This window comes from Bubalus kerabau, chromosome 13, assembly GCF_029407905.1.
Source record: "Bubalus kerabau isolate K-KA32 ecotype Philippines breed swamp buffalo chromosome 13, PCC_UOA_SB_1v2, whole genome shotgun sequence".
Taxonomy (NCBI): Eukaryota; Metazoa; Chordata; class Mammalia; order Artiodactyla; family Bovidae; genus Bubalus; species Bubalus kerabau.
The window spans coordinates 11,844,062-11,866,976 of NC_073636.1; the positions used below are offsets into that span (position 1 = coordinate 11,844,062).

General features: G+C 48.2%; 1 protein-coding gene across 1 annotated transcript in view; it reads right to left on the reverse strand.

Annotated features, from left to right (window-relative positions):
• IL2RA (interleukin 2 receptor subunit alpha) overlaps nt 1-20,107 on the reverse strand; it is a 46,108-nt gene extending 26,001 nt beyond the window's left edge. The window contains exon 1 of the mRNA XM_055543486.1: nt 19,694-20,107. Coding sequence (XP_055399461.1) covers nt 19,694-19,757 — 64 coding nt within the window. The 5' untranslated portion in view covers nt 19,758-20,107. The remainder of the gene's footprint in view (nt 1-19,693) is intronic.
• Between the last annotated feature and the right edge of the window lie 2,808 nt (nt 20,108-22,915).

Below are 22,915 nucleotides of genomic sequence, written 5' to 3' on the forward strand. Positions count from 1 at the left end.
GTTCAAAGACCAGATATTGACCAACAAACCTGGACATATTTCAATTCTTTAAACAAGCAATATGACAAAGGCGGTGATTCTCAAACCTTTTGGTGTTAGACCTCTTTACACTTTCAAAAATTACTGAGGTCCCACCGCAAAGCTTTTGTTTTTGTAGATTATATCCATCACTGTTTGCCACGTTAGGAATTAACGCTGGGAGAGTTTAAGAGTACATGTTAATAATTCGTCTTAGAGTAACAATGACAAGCCCTCACAAATATGCCCTGATTTGATCCTGACATTCCTACCATTTTACAAATGAGACACTGAGGCACAGTGAGGTTTGGAGAATTGCCTGAGGTTGCCCAGCAAGGTCGTGTGGCTAGAGGACCCTCAGTGATGGGACTAGAGGCTTGTCTGGGCTTCTGAGCTGAGGTCTTGGCAAGGATGCTGTGCTGCCCCATGCAGACGCCTACCTCAAGCCCTGAGCTCACGTCGAGACATAGTGCCTTCACCTCCCCATCTGGCCATCCTCTGGTGCTCCAGCCCTGCTCAAAACCTACTATTTCCTCTTCTACTTAACTCGCCACTGGGGTTTTAATCAATGCAATCAGATGAAAGAACACGTAGTCGCCTAAATATTAGAAAGAAAAGAAATGAAACTATCTCTACTTGCAAATTTTATGACAGCGTGTCCAGTAAACCCAAAAGAAGCAATGGTGGTAGTGATAAAATAATGAAATGGTTTTAAAAGCTAGCAAACGATCTGTGTGTGTGTCCCAGCTGCTCAGTCGTGTCCGACTCTTTGTGACCCCATGGACTATAGCCTGCCAGGTTCCTCTGTCTATGGGGTTCTCCAGGCAAGAATACTGGAGTGGGTTGCCATCGATAGTGATACTGAAAAAGCATGGCATGGAGTGAGGAGGAGAGAAGCACTTTTTTGGATAATGTCTGATAATACCAGCTAAGGAATGCAGAAAGATGGATTGGAAAGGAATTATGTGCAGAAAGGTAGATCGCAAAAGAATTAGGTTGAGTGAAAAAAAGCCAGTTTCAAAGGTTACATATCATGTGATTCCATTTATCTCGTAGTCTTAAAATGACAAAAATCATAGAGATGGAGAGTGGCTCAGTGTCTGCCAAGGGTCAGGGAGGATGGTGGCCTGTGGCCATGGTCACAGTAAGGCAGTGGGAGGGATCTTGGAATAGGAACTTTTGTGTACATTGGCTCTGCTCATGGTCACAGAAATCTACACACGTGGGAAAGTCGCATGGAAATAAAGACACACATGTATCAATGAGAGCATATAAGATTGTTAGATCAGCAAGACTGATAGATTGCAGTGAGGTCAACTTCCTGGTTGTGATACCATGCTATAATTGTGGGGAGGACTGAATGAAGGCTGTACTGGATCTCTTGATATTGTTATTTACAACTTCATGAAAATCTATAATTCTCCCAAAATAAAAAGTTAAAAACAAACATGCACTCAAACAACCCTCAGGTCTTCTTGTCCTTGTTTCTTTTAAGGGCCCTCTCATGCCCATGAGGTAACTTTTCAGTCCCTTCAGTTCCCCTCGCCTTTGCCATCGGGTGCAATCCCTTCCCAGGAGTTGTTGCTTGGACCTCTCCAGGACCCTGGCATATGTAGCCCCCTCCATCTCCTGTACCGCCCACCCTTGCCTCCAGCCCTCCGGACTGCAGACCTGCCAGAGCATCTTATCATTTCCTTCCACCTCCCAACTTTCCCTGCTTCCGATATGTGTTTTCAAATGTCACCAGTTTTGTGCAGTGGCAGTATCGTGGCCAATGAGGCTTATCCGAGCTAGCTGAAAAGGAAAAAAGACCATCCAGTCAGGGACTTGACTGGCTGTCCAGTAGTTAAGAATCCTCCTTACAATGCCAGAGTTAGATCCCCGATCAGGGAGCTAAGATCCCACATGCTGTGGGACAACTGGGCCCTCGAGGAGCATCCAAGCCTGTGCGCCACAGCTAGAGAGTCTGGGTGCGGCAACGGAAGATCCCGCATGATGCAACTAAGACCCAACACGGTCAAATAAATAAATACCTTTTACAAAGTAAAGAACGTTGAGAAGTCAAGCATCCTAGCAGCCCAGAGCACAAGGGACGGAACTAGTGCCGTAGTCAACGGCTGCAGGTGCGGAGCTCTCCACCTCTGTGATCCACCTCCGGGTATCACAACCACTCTCCCTCTTTCGCCTTGGATTCAGGAAGTGGGCTTCTCAAGCACCAGACTCGGCTTTTGACAGGAGGGATTGACAACATTTCTTTTCTTTACTTCAGGAATCAAGTCTGCCAGTCAAACCACAGATGGCAGATCCCTCAGCGCCATTAAGGAGCGTATGACCTTAGGGGCTTCTTAGACACTCCAGGTCCTCCAGGTTACTGCCTTTGCCAAGCTGATCTGGGCCTCCTGGCATGGTGTCCCTGATGGGGAAGCCTTCCCAGCCTGTGAGTCAGGTCAGGAGGAAGGCTGGTCTCGGCTTTACCGGGTTTGAAGGATAAACCGTGGTTCGCCTGGCAGAGAGAATGTCAGATTCAGGGGACTGTGCTTGTGTGCCAAGTTTCTTCAGTCGTGTTTGACTCTTTGGGACCCCGTGAACTGTAGCCAGGCTCCTCTGTCCTTGGGGTTCTCCAGGTAAGAATATTGGAGTGGGTAGCCTTTCCCTTCTCCAGGGGATCTTCCCAACCCAGGGATCAAACCCACTTCTCTTATGTCTCCTGCATTGGCAGGTGGGTTCTTTACCACGAGTGCCACCTGGGGACTTTAAGGGGAATGTTTTCTGGAGTGTGACCGGCAAGGGTGTGAATGACAAGAGATGTATCCATGGAAATAATGTAAGCGAAAGATTTCAATATTTGGCCCCCAGGTCTTGATGTTGCTATTATTATCTCTGGAGCAGGGTTGTTTTTAGGACCAAATGATAAGATACGTAAGCTTTGTGAGCTGGAAGAAAATATCTAAAGTGTTAATAAAGCTTGATTGTGTCAGAACAAGGAAATGGAGAGTCTTTTGATCTTTATCTTCTAAGAACTATTTGTGAGAACCCTGGATCTGTTTCCTTCCTCTCACCTGCGTTCACAATGGCCTGCACATGTAATAAAGTACGGTCAACTTCCTGATCACTGCCCACTGGCTCACCACTGTTGAGTTTCAAAACTTCTGGTCATTTCTGGTTGTTGTTGGCCGTCCATGTCACCTACTGTTTGTTTAAACTATTTCCTCAATGCAGGCAGCCATAGGCCCTGAACGAATGCTTGAGTGTATTAGCAATCACATCGATAATATGGTCCATTGATTCATTCAGTCAACACAGATCCATCTTCACTCAGCGTAAGTGCTGAGGCGTGCATGCTCAGTCATTCAGTCATATCCAACTCTTTTCAACCCCGTGGACTGTAGCCCATCAGGCTCCTCTGTCCAGGGGATTCTCCAGGCAAGAATTACTGGAGCGGGTTGCCATTTCCTTCTCCAGGGACTCTTCCTGACCCAGGGATTGAACCTGCGTCTCTTATTGTCTCCTGCATTGCAGGTAGACAATGCTTTACCACTGCACCACCTGGGAATCCCCCACATGCTGAGGGAAATGTGGCAAAACCAAGTTCAGGGTCACCACGCTGTGGGCTGGGTGGGGGGATGGGGTTAAGGCAGGTTAACGGCATCAAAGAAAAGGTCACCCGACTCCCCAGGTGGGAATAAGTGGGGGTGCTGTGTGCTCTGGGGTGAGGGGGGGACTCAGTGCAGCTGGGCTGGTTCTCTGGTACTGAGCATCCTTCGCTCACGAGTTCTGTATCTGACCCACAGTTTCTGAGACCCGGCTGGGCCTCTCAGACCAAAGAGTCAGAGTTTCCACAACTCAAGAATGAGAACACCTTCTGCCTTAATCAACACTTGTTACCAAGAAAAATGGGGGGCTGGGTGGGAAAAGAGTTCTTTTCTCTTTACGTTAGAAGGGAAGAAAGGAAAGTGAGAACCAGTAGTATTTCTGTCCCTAAGTCAAAGCTGTCGCATTTGGGGGTCTCAAATGCTCCTGCGAATGAAATGTTGAGGGTGGTGGTTTTGTCCCTGGGAGGCTTAGCTGATAACAAATTTCTGTATGTGAAAAAGTTAACCACACATTTACCGCCGAATGTCAACCCGATGAAAATTAAAATATTGTCAGATAAGAAAAACAAGGGGTGTAGAAATATAACAATGTTCTTTCTCTGAAATCGAAAATCAGTTTTCCTTCAAACCTTTGAAAGCTGTTTCTTGGGACGAAATAATGGTTTCAGCAGAAATGTGCTACGTTGGTGAATCCCACCCACCATCTGCCCCAAGAGGAGCCTTCAGAGAATTTAGACCATGGAGTCGTGAGATTTTCAACTCCATAGCCACAGAGTTTCCACTGTTTTAAAGAATGCCAGGCGCATAGGTACAATGCTGGGTAGAAACTCAAGACCCAAGGGGAAACATAGGAGAGAAGAAAAAAGAAAAAAGTCACAGGAGAACATGGAGACATCCAGAAGGAAGAGTCACTCGTCAGAACTGACATCCCGTTCAGGTGTCGTGCAGGGGCTGGCTGTGCCAGAGTGGGCCCCGAGCGCGTCAGGCGCCCCAAATCCAAGTGTCCTGGGAAGACGAGGGTCAGGTTTGCCAGTAGCCACCCCCACCTCCCGGGGTACCTCCCATACCCCTCACTCTGGGCACGCTTCTTCCTGCCTGCTCTCAAGAATACACTCCGTTTCAAATAAGTGTTTGGATTCACATTCATATGAAGAAACCTTCCTGCCTGGAGCAACGGTGTCAGGAGGTGGGGCATTGGGTGACTTAAGGCCGTGAGGTTGGACCCTCATAGGTGGGTCTGGGTCCCCTAGGAGAGTCACAAGAAATCCTCTGGGGGGAACCATAGCCCTCGCTCAAACCCCATCACGCCACTTGCCCCCACCCCCGGCTCAGATCTCAGCCCCCAGGAATAAAGTGAGGGGTAAGCTGTGTTGTCCTAAGGCCCCCAGGCCGTGGTCTTCTGCTAGGACAGCCTGCTCAGACGAAGACATCATTGTTTGTCTTGGATGGTGACCAGCCTTTCCATGGAGAAGGTCAATGCCGCTATGGAAATGGAGGCCACAGGCCAGCTGGAGGGAAGGTGCTGATTTAGGTTCTGAGGTTCTTGGTGCTTTGGAGGCAGCCCTGATCTGCTTGTCTACTGTGACTAGCCTAAGATGGGTTCAGTGTAGACCAACAGCAGCCGGAACGTGTTCCCCAAATCCACACATCAGTAGGCGAGGCCCCACAGAGAACAGGGGGATGAGGCTGTGTCAGAGGGAACTGATGATGGGGGTGGCCACACAGTCGGGAGGAGGGTGTTTAAGACTGTCGCGTAGACGAGGCCCAGAGCCCTCTCCAGTACTCCAGGAACTGGCCTCAGAAAGGCAGCCTCAACTGAAAGGCTTTTAATGAGCTTACTCTGTGGACTCAGTAGTCCACAGAGTAGTGTATGGACTACTGAAGGAAACAGACTCCAAGATCCCCAGAAAGTGAAGTGAAACTGTTAGTCGCTCTGACTCTGTGACGCCATGGACTGTAGCCCACAAAATTCCTCTGTCCATGGAATTTTCCAGGCACGAATACTGGCATGGGTTGCCCATTCCCTTCTCCAGGGGATCTTCCCATCCCAGGGATTGAACCCGCATCTCCTGCACTGGGAGGCAGGTTCTTTACTGTCTGAGCCAAGTTCCCCAGAGCACCTTTTAAAGTATCAGCTCTAGGGACTTCCTGGTCCAGTGGCTAAGACTCCAAACTGCCAGTGCAGGGGGTCCAGGTTCAATCCCTGGGCAGGGAAGTGGACCCAACAGGTCACAACTAAGAGTTTGCATGCTGCAACTAAGACCCAGGACAGCCAAATAAATAAAAATATTTTAAAATCCACACCATTCCTGCCTTCTCTAAATTCATAGGCAGCACCCACAATGTGGTCTCTGATCAAAGCCAGAGGCAAGCACTGTTCCTTTCAAGGGACACCCAACTTAGAAGGTTTGACCACAGGCGATGAATTTGTAAGGGGTTTTCGTGTTGGGCTTCCTCTTACTGAATTTAAATCCAAGGTGGTAGTATTTTCCAAGGACATGGGAACTAAGACCTGTTTACCATGATTCAAGGGGAATTGCTTTGTGCTGAAAAGAACAGATGGGAGCCGTCAAGGATGTAGTCGTTGCAGCATGAACTGCATAGAGTTCCTCCCATGGTGTGAGTGATGCCTTCAGTCCTGCTGGTGAACGGATGGGACGCAGTAGGGGAGCGGGCTGGCTGGTGGGGAGCCTGAACGGCTCGATCAGCACAGCGTGGAAGGGATGGGGTTTCACCCTGCTCTGGGGTGTTTATTAACCACAGAATGTCAGAACTGAAAGGGACTTAGAGAGCCTCTCTGGCATCTCCTCGGATGCACAGAGCGTGCCCGCTCTGTCCAAGATGTGGCAGTCACTGCATGCTGGCCACTGATCCAGGCACACAATTGGCTTCCCCGGTCCCCCCAGCCACCTCTGTAGGAGGCTGTTATGAACATTCATGACAATTAATATGACGACTATTTTATAGTCCATTATTATAAGCAAGACATTGAATATACAATAAACTGAGATATACAGAATGCTACAGTGTTATTGATACAGCTGTAAATAAGAATCACTTCAGTGTGATTAATGACGGGATGGCCGTCCCTACTGGCTCCGTGTTATACACAATGCGGTGAGCCGGCAGCGTCAGTGCCCTGCCCAGAGTCACACAGCCGGTTCCACGATGCCAGGATCCGCAGCCTCTCGGGGGGGAGGCGCCCATGACTGTATGCGCCCACCTTTCCTCCTATGTCGCAGCTACTTCCTGTCCCTGTGGCCACAGTAGCCTCTGACCTCCTTCCGCCCCATCCCCCGTGCGTCCTGTGAGGCAGGAAGGCCATCTCGGGCACCTCGGACTGGGGTTTGGGGGGCTGGAGCTTGGAGAGTGGAGACTGGGTACTAATATGCAGAGATGGTTCAGACTGGACTCCCCAGGGACTGGGCCTTTTTAAGGAGTGTGGGGCCAGCAAGGCGAAAGGAGCGGGATTCCGGGCATGTTCCCTGGGCAGCTGGAGGTGGTGGTGGTGGGTAGCATCTTTCATTAAAACTGGAGATAACGGAGGACGAGCAAGCCGGCGGGGTGGGGGGCGGGGCGCCCAGCACTGGCTGTACTGAACTTGGGAAGCCTGTGGAGAGGTACTCTGGCTCTCGGCAGTGCAGACTGCAGGCCCAGCAAGCCGTGCTGACTGAGCACCTACTGTATCCTGATTACCTTAGGCAGGCTGCCTCGTCCCACAGCAGTTGAGGCCCCTGGAGGCTTGAAGGACCGGCCCACTCCCGATTCTCCCCCAAGTCACTCAGCACCCTCAGGGGCTGCACCCCTTCCCCCGTGCCACCTGCCATCAGTCATACACACAGATAACAGGGCTGATGCCCTCAAGCCCAGATGGCCCCCATCCCTGCAGCTGCTCTGTGGCGCTGGCTCCTCCCCAGGTACAGTCCATGCCCCTGCACTTGGCCCGGCTCCACGGCCATCTCACAGCTCCACCCCACGGGTGCTCCCCGACCTGAAGGACTGTGCTGTGTCCTCTGTCATTAACTCGCTCGAGACTTTGCTTCCCCCTTCCTGCCTGCCTTCTGCCTGTCCTGCAGTACCCTTCCTTGTCACTTTGCTCTGGGAAGCATCCTTGGCCCTTTCTTCTGGGGTTGGGCATGCCTCTGCCTTCCTGGACCATCTGCTCTCACCTGTCCATCAGCTGTCCCTACCCTGCTAGTGCTGGCAGAGAATGGTATCCAGTGATGGTTTTACAGGAAAACAGGATTACACAAGTTCAAACCAGGTTCTGAATCCAAGCCCTGTGGAATCCCAAGTTCCTGAGTCCTTTCTACTCTCCCCAGATGCTTCCCAATTGCGAAGAATTCCAAGTAGGCAGATGAGATGTGGTAGATTATAAAAGGGGAGGTGTCCCTAGGTGCCAGGCTTTGAAACTGTAGGTGAGGAAGCTATGTTTGCAGAACAGGAGCCCTGCCTGCTGGAGTGGCTGGAGCTGCAGGGGGTCCAATATGCAGAGGACATTCAGAAGGACCAGGTCAGAAAAAACACCAGACGCCAGGCAGAGGAAGCATGCCCCACAGGTGGTGGGGGAACAACATGAGGTCTTTGATCAGGGAAGAGGCATTGTGAAAGTTGCTTTCAAGAGAATTAATTTGGGAGTGGATCAAAGAGTGACTCAAAATAAGAGACAGAAAACTTGCCTAGGAAGCCCAGGGGAATTGATGAGACCGGTTAACTGCCTTCTTCCTCTGTACAAGGATGGAGCAGGTAGCCTGGCTCCGTCACTTTCTGGGGTGTGTGAATGAAAGCCTAACAACTTCAGTTTCCTTGTCTGTAAAATGGCAATGATCCCAGTGGTCCCTGACTCACAGGGCTGTTGTGAGACTTCGGTAAGATCACAGGTGCAGAAGGCACAGCCGGGTGCCTGGCTGGCCCACAGTTCCTCTCCCAGGAGGAATAGGAGGAGCAGGAGGGTGGGAGTCCCTCCGCGGGAGCCCACCGCAAACTCAGGCTAGAGGAGCGAGACAGGAAACCCTGGGAGAGGGAAAGTGAAACTTGATGGCCTGGCGAGTGAAAGGCGTTGAAAGTGAAATAAAGTGCCTGTTAGCACATTTGAGCCTAAAGCGCTCACCCTTTGCGGTCCCCGCACTCTCCTGGGTGTCAGCAGGATGTCAGCGGAAACTGCCCTCCTATGGTTAAAAGGTGTTGGGGTTTGTGACTTTTTCTGGTAGTTGTTTGTTTTGCCTTCCACTTGAAATAAGGAGTTTTCTCTTCGCGAAGATCCTTTTATTCTAAATCAGACGCTGAGCAGAGGTGTCACTACCGCAGGGGCCGGAAACAGATACCACACTCAGCTGGGTCTGCAGGCGCTACTGGTTTCGCCCGCTGGGGAAGCCGCCAGCCTGCCACAGCCAGGACCGGAGCCGCAGCACAGCCGCCCCGAAACTCCCGGGAAACTCACAGGGCCCCGGGCAGGAAGAGGCTGACGTCAGCCCGGGCCGTGGGGATTTCAAGCAAAACTTGTAGAAACGGCTCGCTGCCCTTTAACTGTGCCACAGTCTTTCTCTGAGGAGGTAGACTGATTCACTCCAAGGGCCTCATTTCATGAAACCATGTGTATATGGTTATACACATATATATGTACACATTCTATACACGTGTATAGTTACACACACACACACATATACACATTGTATATGTTTATATATATCCATAAAGGCAAGTCGCTCAGTCGTGTCCGACTCTTTGCGACCCCATGGACCGCAGCCCACCAGGCTCCTCCATCCATGGGACTCTCCAGGCAAAAGTACTGGGGTGGGTTGCCATTTCCTTCTCCAGGCGGATGTTCCCGACCCAGGGATCGAACCCGAGTCTCTCACATTGTAGGCAGATATATATCCATACACACACACATATATGTATGTGTATATATCATGTGTATATACATATATGTATATACACATAGTGTATATATGTATATTTGTGTACATGTATGTATACACATGGGCTTCCCCAGTGGCTCAGTGGTAAAGACTCTGCCTGCCAATGCAGGAGATACAGACTTAATTCCTGGGTCAGGAAGATCCCCTGGAGAAGAAAATAGCAACCCACTCCAGGACTCTTGCCTGGAGAATTCCATAGACAGAGGAGCCTGGGGGGTTACAGTCCATGGGGTTGCAAAGAGTCGGTCACAACTTAGCAACTAAACATATATATAGAGAGACACATATATGTACATAAACACACACATACACGTATATATCCATAGTACATATATGTATGTGTATACATATATACACTATATATAGCATGTGTATACAACCTGTATATATCAGGTTGGCCAAAAAAGTCATTCAGGTTTTTCTGAAAGATGTTACAGAAAAACACAAATTTTTTTTATGAATCCAATATATATATGTGTGTATATGTGTATATATATTTATATGTATATATATATATATATATACACATATATAGTTTAAAAAAACACTGTTCCTTTTAAGTACCTAGCATAACCAGACTGACTAGGTTCCACTCATCCCTTTCTTGGAGAGGCAGTTCCTTCTTGGGTGTTTGAAATTGGAGACTGGCTCACACGCTGGTGAGGAGGTGCCATCTGTCAGCTCCGCATGATAACGGTGTTTCTACAACACCCGTGGGCTGTGAGAGCCATCCGTTTCTCCTTTAAGGAAAGTAACTGCTCCCACCAAAAATATTCCTATTTTCTTGGTCAGGGAGTTTCTTGAGCAAAGGAAAACTTCCGCACATTTTCTGACTATGCTGTTCTAAATTCAAAATCCATAGTGTATGATTTCAATAGCTTTAGTAATGACAGAGAAATGCCTTCAGCCCTCGTTTCTGTCCCAGGTATTAGGACAGTGAGGCAGTTCTTGAGTGACAATGTCCAGGGACTTGCATGGGAACAAATGCCTGTCTGTGTGGCCATCCACTCTTTCTTTGTATTTGCATTCTGAGTCTCAGCTCGGTTGGCATTGTCTGTGCGATGTATTTTTCTCCTGCTGGATGGTGGGTTCCTGGAGACCCAGGGCTGGGTTGCACCCATCTGCCGACCCTGTATCTGACACATAGTATTTGCTTAATAAATGTTCGCCAAGCGAATGAATGAACAAAGGAACGACCGTCCCCAGCCGCCCTCCTGCGTCCCTCTTCTGCCTGCCACACCTGTCCTGCGGGCCCAGCTCAGCGGCAGTGTTTTCACTGCAGAGAACTTCACAACAGAGCCAACTCCCTCCATCATGGCTTGGATGCACACCTACCCTCGCCTTTGTTTTCTTATTGCTGAACTACAGAAAGCAGGGAGGCTTCTGAAGGAGGTATCTATTTTGGGCCCAAACAGAAGAGTGGGTGATTCTGTGGGCAGAGATTCCTGAACATGGTGGTGTTGACTCATGCCTGAAGGTGCTCAGAATTTCCTTGCTTCGTGGGCGGCTGGGGCAGACGTGGCTTGACGAGTGCTTTCTTTGAAGCCCAGTCAAATGCAGGAAAGACACCCCGAGCTGCTGTTTGGCGGGTAGGAGGGGGGAGAGCAGGATTTAGAGAATTTAAACTTCAGGTATTATGCGGGCCTGAAAAGCCAGCCCCTCGAGAAGACAGCAGGGGGCCTCTGGGCGTCTGGGGCTGGATGCGGTCGGAACAGGCTTTTCATTTATCGACAACCACAGGGGCAGGGGGCCTACTCAGAGCAGACTTTCAAAAGGAGAAACTAAACTTCTTTATTAACAGCAGTTTACGAGAATCATCAACAAAGCGGGCCCTGCATGGAGCCAGCCTGGCTCCCATCCGGCACCCCCGCACCCCCGGTTGTATTCCATGCGATAACTGATTCACCTCTGTGAGCCCCAGTTTACTGGGTACGAGAAGGGGGTAAGAACAAGGTGGACCCAATTTTGAGGATTAACAGAGCCAACACGTTTTCACGTAGTGCCTGTGAGAGAGCTGTAAATATGAGCTCTTGTCGTTATCGCTCGTGTTTCAAATGTTTCTTAGGGACGTTCCTGGGGGTCAGGGGTTAGAACTTGGTGCTTTTACTGCCCGGACCCAGGTTCAGTCCCTGTTTGGGGAACTAAGATTCCACAAGCTTTTGTAGTGCAGCACCCTCCAAAAGTGTTTGTTTCCTGGCACAAGGCTGAAGGCAAAACAAGCCTCAAAGGGAAAAGTGGGTGCTGGGATCAGGGTTTGTGCGGGGCCTGCCCCAACCAGCCAGCCATTGTGCAGTTCACAGCTCTGCCCACCTTCCTCATCTCCCTCTCTCCCGAGAGCCTCCTGGAGCCCAGTGGGCTTTCCATGCTGTTTAGAGTAAAGGGACCCATCACTTTCATGCTCTTTAGAGTAAAGGGACCCATCACCTCCTTAGCACGCACTTTGTGTTCTTTAAAAACCTGCTGCTCTTTCTTCTTTTCAGAAAGAAGCATTTCACTCTTCCTAGTCTCCTGATCCATCTGGCCCTTTCGTTGTGTCTGGAGGGGTGGGTGGGGAAGGGGGCACCCAGAAGCCCAACTCCACTGGCCTGCACCGGCCACCCCGCTCATGCTCAGTGGCCTTCTGGTCACCCCACCCGGGGCAGCCACACTTTGGTGCCTTAGAGTTTCTGCTGCCTGAAATCCTCGTGGGTCCCTGGCCCTGGGCTGAACACTGCAGGCACCATGGCTGATGGAAAGCTGTGTACAGGGTGGGTTAGGGGCAGACGGTCACGTGGGCAGTCAGGATGGAAGCCCTGGTGCTTGACAGAGGTCGGGGCAAAATTTGAATGTGGGGAAATAAGACCCCGGACTTCTTGACTGTTACCCAGAGGTGTCATGAGGTCCTAGTGATGCTGACTTGGTGGCCCATTGTGGGAGTGCAGACTCCAGACCCCAACGATGTGTGTTACTAGAGGATCAAAGTGAGAGGGCAAGAACCCAGGTGCCTCTTGTCAGAACAGAAGTACTAGTTTTTATAGGATCACTAGGCATTTGAGCTTCATTTTTGTTCAGCAAGCGACCAACATGGAGTAGGAAATATTTGAAACGTGGGGCATTTGTTTCTTTGCCCTTATGAACACCTCAATCTTCAGTTTGTTGCTCAAGGAGCATGACTCATGTATACAACTTTAGCCACTTCATTAGGAAACACCACCCCTCAGCCAGCTCCTGAGATTCACAAGCGCAAGCTCAGAGCCACCTTCTCCAAGAAGGCTTTCTGAATGCCCCAGGAAGCACCTCTGGATGCCAGGGTGTCATCAACTCTGCCACCTACCACGCTGCTACGTTCAATCTTGTGTCTTTCCCGGACTGGTTTTCCCATTTTAGTTGCAAGTTCTGTGTGGGGTGGACACAGCACCTGCTTCTTCTCTCCCATGACAGCTTTGCTACTCAAAATGGGTTCAGGCACCAGGCACTCGGATCTCATGGAGGAGCCTGTTTGAACCAGAATCTCCTCCCTCACCCCAGATATCGTGAATCAGAATCTGTCTCACAACAAGCCCCCTGCCTCACCCGTATTACAGGTGGTCTGTAATACACTGAACTTTGGGAAGTACTATGCTAGGGCATCTATTCCCAGTGAATAGGAATAAAACAATGGACTCGGACCAACCATGGAAATCACTACTCTGTGGATTTTAATCCTAACTGCATCTTGAATCATTTGAGCAGCTTAACAATACTGCTAGCCTTATGTCCAGTTCTAATCCCCAGAGAGTCTGACCTAACTGGTCTGGGGTGGGACTTGGACATCATTTGTGAAAGTTTCCCAGATGCACATTTAATGTGCACTTTGTGCCAGAAACTGCTGTTATAAATACAATTCCCAGTTAGACTTGTGTTTTCTCACTGATGGAAGCAAATCCCAGAGTAAGCTCCAAACAAGTCAAAAGCCGGAAAATTCCTGAGTAATCTTAGAGTGGAAAATACCTAAAAGACCCAGAGATGATTCTAGTATTGTTTTCCCCGAAATGGGTGACTTATTTGAAAGCCTGGGGAAAGGGGGGATTCAGTGATGGCTGTTGAGTCATTGGCAAATACTGCTGCCTCCCTTGGCAAGTCCTCAAGGTGGGAGTTGCTCAGCAGATGTTTTATCTCCAGTCTTAGGCCAGGAGCAGTTTGAGAGCAAAGACCTTTTCAATCTCAGTAATCTTAATGCATGGATAGATTGATGGATGGATGGATGATGGATAGATGAAAGAAAGGAAGGATGAATGAATGGAGAGATGGATGGATGGAAGGAAGGAAGGAGGGAAGGATGGATGGGTGGATGGAAGGAAGGAAGGAGGGAAGGATGGATGGATGGAAGGAAGGAAGGAGGGAAGGATGGATGGATGGATGGTTGGATTGAAGGAAGGATGGGTGGATGGATAGAAAGTAGATGGATGAATGTCACTGAGAGTTGATGTGAAGACATATGGGGAATATTGTACTGGAATTTGAGAGGCCTGACTTCTAGTGCTAGATCTCCACTCCTCTTGCTTCCCTGGTGTCTTTGGTTTTTCCTTGGAAACCTTTGCTTCCAATCTTGTCTAGGCACCCAGGCCTTTTAGGTTACTTTTGCCAAGCCAGCTACATCTCCCTTACTAGTGAGGGTAACATCCTGTGTCTCATTCTCTGTGCTCAGAGTATGGCTGTTCAGATATTAAAGAACCTGATCGGAGGTCTTACCTGGAGACCCTGGTTGACAGGGAGGTTATTACCCCAAATATTGCTCTCAAAATTTTGTGCATAAGAAAGTTTTCTAAGGAAACAAGTAGCAGCACTCCCCAAATTTGCTCAAGGACTCACTACTCAAGAAAGATGGAGCTAGATAGAGTGTGTCTATCACACTGTTCTTCCTGTTGGGAGTTTCAGGATGTATATAGGAGTAACAAATGAGGTCCATCTTTATGTGGTAAGGTCATCTCTGGGCTGTTTCCCACCACCACCTCCCCCCCACCCCGGATAATGCTTGGGACAGCAGCTGACTCCACCTAAGCAGAACTTCCTGAAGAAATTACTAGAAAAGGTAGCAAAAGAGGCAGATGAGGGTCCTCATTAGTGGCCTCCAATCTCTCCTCCCCTGATACATGCCTGGATGAAGAGCAACAGACAGAAGGGTCACAGGAAGTTTAGGGTACCCCCCCCACCTATGGCTTCAGGGGCTTCTCTGGTGGTTCAAATGGTGAAAGAATCTACCTGCAATGCAAGAGATGTGGGTTTGATCCCTGAGTCAGGAAGATCCCCTGGAGGAGGGCATGGCAACCCACTCCAGTGTTTTTGCCTGGAGAATCCTGTGGACAGAGGAGCCTGGTGGACTGCAGTCCATGGGGTCACACAGAGTCGGACACAATGGAGCAGCTCACAATACTGTGACTTCAGAGGGCCCCGCTGGGCTGCGGTGACGCACTCTGTTAGCCTGGAGACAGGAATCCTAGGTCCTGAGTCCAAAGGGCTCAGAAGCCATCCCTTGAGCCCTGCTGCCCAGCTCTTCATACCACTTGTGACCAATGTTCTTCTACGCTCTGCTCAGGTACTTCCGGAGAAAGGGTGCCCAGGACTGTCTGGGGAGGAAAAGATGGAGGCACCCTTTCCTCTGAACGTTGAGCTCCAGGGCACTCACCTGAGTAAATCCACGGCCCAGGTCTTACCTCTTCAGTGCCAACCTCCCTCACCCAGCCTCAACCTCCTTCCTGCTCAAGTCTCTTTCCTTCTCTGTTTCTCGCTGCCACCGAAAGACTGGGACAGGGAGCAGACGAGGAACGAAAGCCGAGAATCGCGCGTAAGGCCGAGGACCCACGGGTACGCGCTTGGGTGCTCTGACGTACGAAAAGTACGAATGTCATCACATATGCATACATTCATTTTCTCAGAGGGGAAGTTAGAGAACAGGGATTGGAGGGGCTTCCCTGGTGGCCCAGTAGCTACGACTGCATGCTCCCCATGCCGGGGGCCCAGGTTCCCTCCTGGGTCAGGGACTAAGCTCCCACGTGCCGCAGGTAACCATCTCACATGCTCCAGCTGAGACTTCACAGGCCACAACTGAAGACGCCACAGGCCTCAGCACAGATCAAAGAGCCCACGTGCCACGACTAAGACCCGTGCAGCCAAATGTGTGAACAAAAGTCAGTATTAAAAGAAACAGAGACTGGAGGGCAGCAGAGAAGAACCAAAATTCTGCCCTGACTGTCTTCCTGCCCAGCACACGTGCCCCTCTGAGGCTCCCCCGAAGTCGTTAGAAAGCCTCAATTTAACCGCTTTCAAGAATGCAAGGGCTTATAGCTTTTTGAAGCAATTGACTGAATGAAGACCCTCTTTGCTCTCCTCCCAGGGAATGGCCTGGGATGAAGAGAAGAGAAATAGGTTCCCTCTTACGTAAGCCCTCCCCTACGAGAAGCAAGGACATCGACTGAGGGCAAAAAGGCCCCAAGAGCAAATAGCAGAAGCCTCCCCAGCAGGGAGCGGTATTACAGCCCTCACCCTGCCTGAAGCCGCGCTCCAGGCCTGAGCGCAGGGCGGAACCTCCCAGAGGCTGGAAATAACCGTGATGACACGTCAGCCTTGGCGCTCGCGCCTCCAAAGGCCTCTCAACCCGGACCCTGCTGTATATGTCTTCGGTTTGGAAACTTTTTCATCTGAAAGTGCCCCAGCTTGCAAAGGCCTTTTGACAGAGCTTATTTTATTTCCTGTTCAGAATTCTTGACATAGAGCAAGAGAACCAGAAGGCAGTCTCAGGATCAGCCCCATCAACCTCCTCATTTTACAGAGAAACTGAGGCCCACAGAGATCCAGCAGTTTGCCCCCAAATCACGCCCTTCACCCCCCTGCAAAATTCAGCTTCCTCCTAACATTTCTCTGCCCTGGCCTCGGGGGACATGGCCCCACTTCCCAAAGGAACCCCTGTTTCTCTTTCAGGTCTCTGCTGGTCATGAGGCGGTGAGGAGGGCAGGGAATGTGTGGGGGCTGGGGGAGGGCTAGCCCGACTTGAGAGTGACTGTCGCTCTGATGAGAATGATCTCAGCAAGAGGTGACACAGGCGCCTCGAGACCACTCAAGGCTTTGCTCAGAGAAGCTAAGAACTCTTCTCTTGCACATCAGCCATTCTTTACAGCAGCTGACTGGCAGCGAAGCCAGCTCTTTCTGGCGCCTTGATGCTCTCAGATCTCAAAAGGACCAGATGTACAGGTGATAAACAGCACCACCTACTTAAGAAATGCTGTTTTTAAAGAAAGTAGCAACTGTTTTATGAGATACTCCCTAAGTTTACCAAATCCATATATATATATATATATACACACACACGGTAATGAGCTATCCATCTATCTATATACACTACCGTCTCCAAGGCATATCTTAAAGATAAACAAGGAACATGTGGTAATCACACTTTGGGATCTAGAGAAACTGAATGATTGAATGTGAAGGGTTAAGCGTTTGTGTTTTAATGACAAACGTGAAGATGGAAATTCCAGTGTGGGCAGTCATCTTTACAAGAAGGGATAATTAGACGAAAATATCATCTTCATGGGTTTCCGCACTGGGTGTGTGTTTTTGAGTCTAGGGCATGTAGATTTGATCACAGAATTCCTAGAATGAAAGAAAGATGATGAAGGCACAGATAAACTCTCAGAATTTCCACAATGCTGAGAAAGGCACCATCAATAACGTGCCTGTTGGCAACATCAGGAGAATTCTATTTTCAACCACATCCCAGGACCCAGTAATACAGAGACTAAAAACACCCACGTTGACCAATACACTCCCTGTCAGCCCTCAAGTTTTAAATGGTGGCTTTGGAAATTTTCAGAATGAAAATCAGCCTTATGAATCAGCTAGAAATTGCATCTGTTGACAGTCTGATTGATTTTGTTAGTGACCTCTCCCTTCCTAGGAATAAGATTTGTTTATTTTAAGACTGGGCTCCTCTGGGAGGAAAAAGTCTGAGAGATTATTTCTGACCCTGGAGAGATTCCTAAGCCATGTGTGGATCCCAGAAATTCAGCCCATGTCATTCTCTTTGGCTGCCAAGTCCTTACTGGTCTCTGGAAGAGATCTTGTCTGCCCATCTTTCTCTGTGGAGTCACCTCCATAGAACTTGGGCCCTGTCCACAGTGAACAGAAAGAGCACTCAGCGGAAAGAACCGGGTTTGAGTCCCGGCCGTGTCACTGCCTCTGTGGCCTCTGACTCTTGGGGTCTTCTTCATCTCGTGGGTTGGTAACATCCACTTTGCAAAGGAACTATGAAGGTGGAAGGAAGACATGTGTCTGGCCTATACAAGGTACTTTGTGCTCACTCACTCAGCTGTGTCCGATTCTTTGGGACCCCATGGACTATAGCCCGCCAGGCTCCTCTGTCCACAGGATTCTCCAGGCAAGAATACTGGAGTGGGTTGCCATTTTCTCCTCTGTGGATCTTTCCAACCCAGGGATCAAATGCATGTCTCTTGTGTCTCCTGCATTGGCAGATTGATTCTTTACCACTACTCCACCTGGGAAGCCCCGTAAGGTACCCTATAAATGGTAAATTTTACTTTCTCCTTGTCTTTGATTGACTCCCAAATGAAATTTAAAATCCTCAACTTGGGGTCATCCAGTCTTAATCCCCAGTAGCCCTGTACCTCCACCCGAGGCTGAGGGCTTTTCCTGGCACTCTGCCGCATCTCTGCGCGTGTGGTCCTCTCTCTCTGGAATCCCCATGGAGGGAAATTCACTGGCCCCTCGGGGCTCTTTGTGCTGCCGCTTTTGTGAAGCCTTCCCAGATGGCCCCCTGCTCCCATAGATCTTATCCCACCCCAACCACACTGTTGTCATAACTCTCTTCCCCTCACCAGGTTATATCCTTTTTAAGCTGAGGCTATGTTTTGTTCACATTTGTATTTCCTGTACTGTTGAAGAGGGGAACAAGAGGCATTGGATAGATTTTTGAAGATGTGAGTGTATGGCAGAGCACTGCGATCAGACCATTCACATCCTCAGATAAGTCACCAACACCTGTCAGTAACCCGCACTTACTCGAAATGTGCTCCCTAGAGATGAGGAGCAGTCAACCGTAAAGACTTCTCTGTTCCCTTGGCCTGCCTCTCACTTTGCAAAGACCCAGCAGAGGCAGAAGTCACATAAGTCTTCCTAAAATCATGTCCACTTTTCACTTTAAAGTAAAGAAGATCCTACCCCTGGGTCAGTTCATCGCCCAGTCACTGGTCACTTCCCCTCAACAGGCCCAAAAGACTCTTTATGCATCATTGTGTTTCACTTCTTAACACATCTTTTTGTGGCCACTTGGCATTATTATATGTCTAGAAATGAAGGATATGAAATTATAGATGCTGATACGTTTTCCTGCATAAGCAAGGGAGGACATTTTTAGAAAATTCACATGCCATTAGGAAGGAGGTTTGAGGCTGAAATTGGTGGCTTCTTATTTCTTTAAAAAAAAAACAAAAAACAGAAACAGACAATATCCTTCTGAAAGGATGAATGAAATGCAAAACTTTCACATATGTACACATACACACACATATATATACATGCATGTAGACACATAAGAAGATAAGAATTAATGTTCTCAAAGTGATATGCTTATATTTTTTAAAAAACTTCTATAAAGTTGCACATACAAGGAGCTTCCTAGGTATCATTTCCTTAGGCAATAAAAAACAAAGTACACATCCTTGAAGCTTAACTTTTCTGAGATCCTAAATGATCCCAGTGCTTCATAAATGAGTTACTGACATCTGAGGCACATTCACCTGGTATTAGAGAGATTTCTATCAGACTTCTAGTATTACCCTTACAGCCAGTGGATGCAGTGGAAAACTAAACTCACGGGAAAATAAAATCTCGTGAGGAATCTGCTCATTAGTATCTGGTTAACAGTCAAATATCACACCACTATGTTCTTCCCAGAATCAACCGTCAAAGACCTTGAGTGACAAGAACTCCCCATTCCAAGTTCTCTTTATAAGTCGGTGATGACTGAGGCAAAGAATGGGGCCCCGGTGGGCCATGGACACAGGGGCAGAACCCAGGGTCCCGTCCCCTCCCTGAACTTTCTACTTAGATGCCCCTCGTATTGTGTGATTGGGAAGAGTCTACATCCTTAGCCTTCCCAGGACTCCAAAGACACCAGTGACCTCTTACCTGTCACGCAGCCAGGTACCACGATGAATACGAAGAACCTCCACATCAGCAAGCTTGGCTCCATCCTCCTGGCCCCTGAGACCCCTGCCGATGTTGGGGCTGGGAAGAGAAAGTGCTGCTCTGCAGAACGCCGGGTTTCCCTTCAGCCTCTTGTTGGCATCGCACCAGGAGACGGGAATGAAGCGTGAGTCCGCTCAGGTTGTCATCCCTGCCGGTCCGTCAACCTCTAGGGCAGTCAGTGCTTACTCTGTATAAGTATTAGCCTGGGTTCTTCAGCCAGGAAATTGTGCATACCACTCTCTTCTCTAGTCTCAAATATAGGAAGTGGTTTTAACCAGGTTTTTTTTTTTTTTCTTTCTCAAGTTCAGTTGCTGGGAGGTGTGGGCTGGGGTTGGTGAGAAGGATTGGGGTTCATTTATGAATCCGTTCTTTGGCTTACCCCTGAAAAGGACAGGGAGATTCCCACTGCCGTTAAAGCAGGGTGAGCAAGCCCTTCTTGGCAGTGGTCTCAACTAGAGTTTCATAAGCTGATGTCACCGTGAAACTGAGGTCCCGGACTCGCAGCTCCCCGGGGAGTCGGCAGGTGCCACTCAAGACGGAGGGGCGCCAGGTCATGCCAAGCAGTCTTGGCCCTAGATGGGAATTTCCTAAAGCTGTCTGACCACGGAGTCCTTGAAGAAGTCCACTGGGTCTTCGGGTGGGGTCTCCAATATTCATATAATTGAAGAGGAAGCACAGACTGCCCCACGCTCAGAACTCCTGAATATTCTCCCAAGACTTACAATCAGTACTAGCCGTAATTCCCTCACCATGATGCCCTGGGTTCTGAATATGAGTTGTCGTTTTATAAGATATTTTGCCACCAGCTGTGTTTTTCTCTTGAAAGATCATTACTAAAAGTGGATTTTGGTTTTCAACGCTGGACTTCTTTTTTTCCAGAAAGTTGAATCTTGCTTTCCTGTTTAGTGATCAGAGCTATCTTCTGATTTTCACAGAATAGTTGACTATGTTTTGTGCTCTAGAAATTCATGTCATCGTGTATTTATAGTAAAATAAAATTTAAAAAATATTAGCAAGTAAGCAAAAACATTGACAAAAGGAAGACTATCCAGGCATGCCAAAGCAGTTCATAGTTCCAATATGTGTTACTGATAAGCTCTAAGAATATTCTGACATTCTCTAAGAAAGGCAATTACTGGGTCTAAGAAAGACAATTACTGGGACTTCCCTGGCTAAGACTTCAGCTTCCAATGCAGGGGGTGGAGGTTCAATCACATGTCCCAGGACCAAATACCCAAAACACGAAACAGAAGCAACATTGTAACAAGTTCAATAAAGACTTTAAAAAAAGATGTGTGTGTCTTAGCAGCTCAGTCCTGTCTGACCCTTTGCAACCCCATGGACTGTACTCTCCAGGCTCCTCCTTCTGTGGAATTCATGGAAAAAAATGCTGGAGTGGGTTGCCATTCCTTTCTCCAGGCGATCTTCTGAATCCAGAGATCAAAGCCAGGTCTCCCTCATTGCAGGCAGATTCTTTACCGTCTGAGCCCCAGGGAAGAAGAAGAAAGAAAGAAAAAGAAAGGAAGGAAAGAAGGAGGGAGGGAGGGAAGGAAGAAAAGCAATTACCATCTCTGAAAAGAGCCTTGTGCATGAGTGTGTGAGTGCTCAGACCTGTCCAACTCTGTGACCCATGGGCTGTCGACCACTAGGCTCCTCTGTCCCTGGAATTTTCCAGACAAGAATACTGGAGTGGGTTGCCATTTCCTACTCCAGGGAATCCTCCCGACCCAGGCAGGGATCAAATCCGCTTCTTTTGCGTTTCCTACTTTGGCAGGCAGATTCTTTACCACTGAGCCACAGCCACCTGCAGATGAACTAAAAGTGGTTTTCAGACTAAATACCAGAGTTTGCAGGGAAAAGCATGAACTGCTCTCTTTCTGGGAGTGCAATACTTGTCAGAATGTGACAGGATCATCGATAGCATTCCAGGACAGGCTTACGCTCGCTGCTGGAAACATTCTCAACCCGCAGAATGAGAGCAGCAGTTCCTGTTGTCTGTAGGGCTGGCCCAGTTATTAAGCTGGAGATTTTCCCTGGCTACAGGTATCAAAGTATAATTTTGAAACAAACACAGAAAAATTGGAAATATAATCCAAATAACATCCCCTCCCCCAAAGCATTGAAGAGTGGCTGCCAATGTGATATTTAGGGCTGAATTATTCAGAAAGGGAAGGAGCAGAGAATGGTTAGTGCTCAACATTCAAGAGTAAAGCAATGAAAACGAGACCAAAATGTGAAATCCAGCCAAGATCAGTGAGCACGTTGGTAATGGAGAAGCAAACAAACCAGAATGACCTCCATGCTTTTTTAAAATTAATTTCTTTATTTGGCTGTGCCAGGTCTTAGCTGTGGCACATAGGACCTTCCATCTTCATTGCAACATATAGGATCTTTAGTTCGGCATGCGGGATCAGGAATTGGGCCTGGATCCCCTGAATTGGGAGTGTGGAGTCTGCTAAGACTCCAGTGGCTACACTGGACCACCAGGAAGTATTGACATACAAGCTTTGAAGGTATTTCATATTTTTTTAACTCTACAGGGTCTTTGGAATTAGTATTTCTCCTTGGAAAGTAACAATTACCTAAAGTTTACTAATACCTTCAGTTTTATATCAGTTTTCTTCTGTGAATTTAAAATTAAATGTAATGATATTTATTTACAAAATTTTTGAGGACCAAGGAAATATTAACCAGGATTTGGAAGATATACTTGGACTGAAGTAAGTAGACAACATTAATTTCACATATTAATTCACTGTTATATAAAATAATCAAAATTTGAATTGTAATTTTTAAAATTGTATTAGCACATAGTTAATTTATAATGTTGTGTTTAGTTTCAACTGTGCAGCAAAGTAAGTCAGTTATGTATATATCTATTCTTTTTCACATTCTTTTCCATTGTGGTTCATTACAGGATATGAAATATAGTTCCCTGTGCTGTACAGTAGAACCTTACTGTTTATCCACCCTGGACATATTGGTTTACATCTGCTAATTCCAAGCTCCCAACCCTTCCCTCCCCTGTAAAAACCGCAAGTCTGTTCTCTATGTCTGTGAATCTATTTCTGTTTCATAGATAGGTTCATTTGTGTCATATTTTAGCAAGTTGTAATTTTTTTTTTTTGCTTTACAACAGAACTTCCCTCAACCCCTTCTCAT